We start from the raw sequence: 1,603 nt of genomic DNA, 5'->3' as shown, positions 1-1,603 counted from the left end.
CACCTGTGCTCACCTGGGCAGGACTCGGTGCGGCTGCTGGCTGTGGAAGTGTGAATTGTTTTGGAGGATTACCTGGGAGTCACCTGGGGGTCACTTGGGGGTTCCCTGGGGGTCACTTTGGGGTTACCTGAGGTTCATCTCCGCACACCTGTGCTCACCTGGGCAGGACTCAATGCAGTTGGTGGCAGTGGAAGCATGAATGGTTCTGGGAGGTTCCCTGGGGGTCACTTGGGGGTTACCTGGGGGTTACTTGGGGGTTACCTGTGGCTCATTTTGGGGTTACCTGAGGCTCACCTGTGCTCACCTGGGCAGGACTCGGTGCGGCTGCTGGCGGTGGAGGCGTGAATGGTTCTGGGGGGTTACCTGGGGGTCACTTGGGGGTTACCTGGGGGTTACTTGGGGGTTACCTGTGGCTCATTTTGGGGTTACCTGAGGCTCACCTGTGCTCACCTGGGCAGGACTCGGTGCGGCTGCTGGCGGTGGAGGCGTGCGTGAGCATCGCGCAGCTGCTGCCGCAGGAGGAGCTCGAGGGGCTGGTGATGCCCACGCTGCGCCAGGCGGCCGAGGACAAGTCCTGGCGCGTGCGCTACATGGTGGCCGACAAGTTCACCGAGGTGGGCGCACCCACCTGGACACACCTAGAGTACACCTGGGGGCATCTGGGGCATACTTGGGCACACCTGGGGGACACCTGGGCGCACCTGGGTATGCCTGGGGACACCTGGGCACACCTGAGAGACACCTGGGGCACACCGAGGGACAGCGGGGGGACACCTGGGCACACCTGAGAGACACCTGGGGCACACCGAGGGACAGCGGGGGGACACCTGGGCACACCTGAGAGACACCTGGGGCACACCGAGGGACAGCGGGGGGACACCTGGGCACACCTGAGAGACACCTGGGGCACACCGAGGGACAGCGGGGGGACACCTGGGCACACCTGAGAGACACCTGGGGCACACCGAGGGACAGCGGGGGGACACCTGGGCACACCTGAGAGACACCTGGGGCACACCGAGGGACAGCGGGGGGACACCTGGGCACACCTGAGAGACACCTGGGGCACACCGAGGGACAGCTGGGGGACACCTGGGCGCACCTGGGGGCACCTGGGGCACACCTGGGCACACCTGGGCTTGAGTTCTGGGGAGGTTTGGGGGATTTGGGGACGTTTGGGGATTCTGGGGAATGTTTGGGGACACATCTGGGGGGCACCTGGCACACCTGGGCACACCTGGGCACACCTGGGGATGGGTTCTAGGAAGTCTTGGGGGGTTTGGGGCATTTTGGGAACTGCGGGACATTTGGGGCCACACCTGGGGGCACACCTGGAGCCACCTGGGGGCACACCTGGAGCCCCCTGGGGGCACACCTGGGCACACCTGGACGCACCTGGGCCGTGTCCCCGCAGCTGCAGCGCGCCGTGGGCCCCGAGATCACCAAGACCGACCTGGTGGGCGCCTTCCAGAGCCTCATGAAGGACTGCGAGGCCGAGGTGCGGGCGGCCGCCTCCCACAAGGTCAAAGGTCAGCGGCCACGCCCACCTGGCCCCGGGGTCACTCACCTGGCCTTAGGGTCACTCACCTGTCCTTGGGGTCAC

At 66.1% G+C, this 1,603-nt stretch overlaps 1 protein-coding gene across 1 annotated transcript in view; it reads left to right on the top strand.

Annotated features, from left to right (window-relative positions):
- PPP2R1A (protein phosphatase 2 scaffold subunit Aalpha) overlaps positions 1 to 1,558 on the top strand; it is a gene marked incomplete at its 3' end in the record, with an annotated part of 5,995 nt that extends 4,437 nt beyond the window's left edge. Inside the window, exons 6-7 of the mRNA XM_041483303.1 lie at positions 459 to 614; positions 1,415 to 1,558. Of these exons, the coding sequence (XP_041339237.1) occupies positions 459 to 614; positions 1,415 to 1,558 (300 nt within the window). The remainder of the gene's footprint in view (positions 1 to 458; positions 615 to 1,414) is intronic.
- Between the last annotated feature and the right edge of the window lie 45 nt (positions 1,559 to 1,603).

The sequence above is a fragment of the Pyrgilauda ruficollis genome, unplaced genomic scaffold (assembly GCF_017590135.1).
Source record: "Pyrgilauda ruficollis isolate IOZ18807 unplaced genomic scaffold, ASM1759013v1 scaffold1164, whole genome shotgun sequence".
Lineage (NCBI taxonomy): Eukaryota > Metazoa > Chordata > Aves > Passeriformes > Passeridae > Pyrgilauda > Pyrgilauda ruficollis.
The sequence above is the reverse complement of the archived record's forward strand: the minus strand, read 5'-3'. Positions and strand labels throughout refer to the sequence as shown.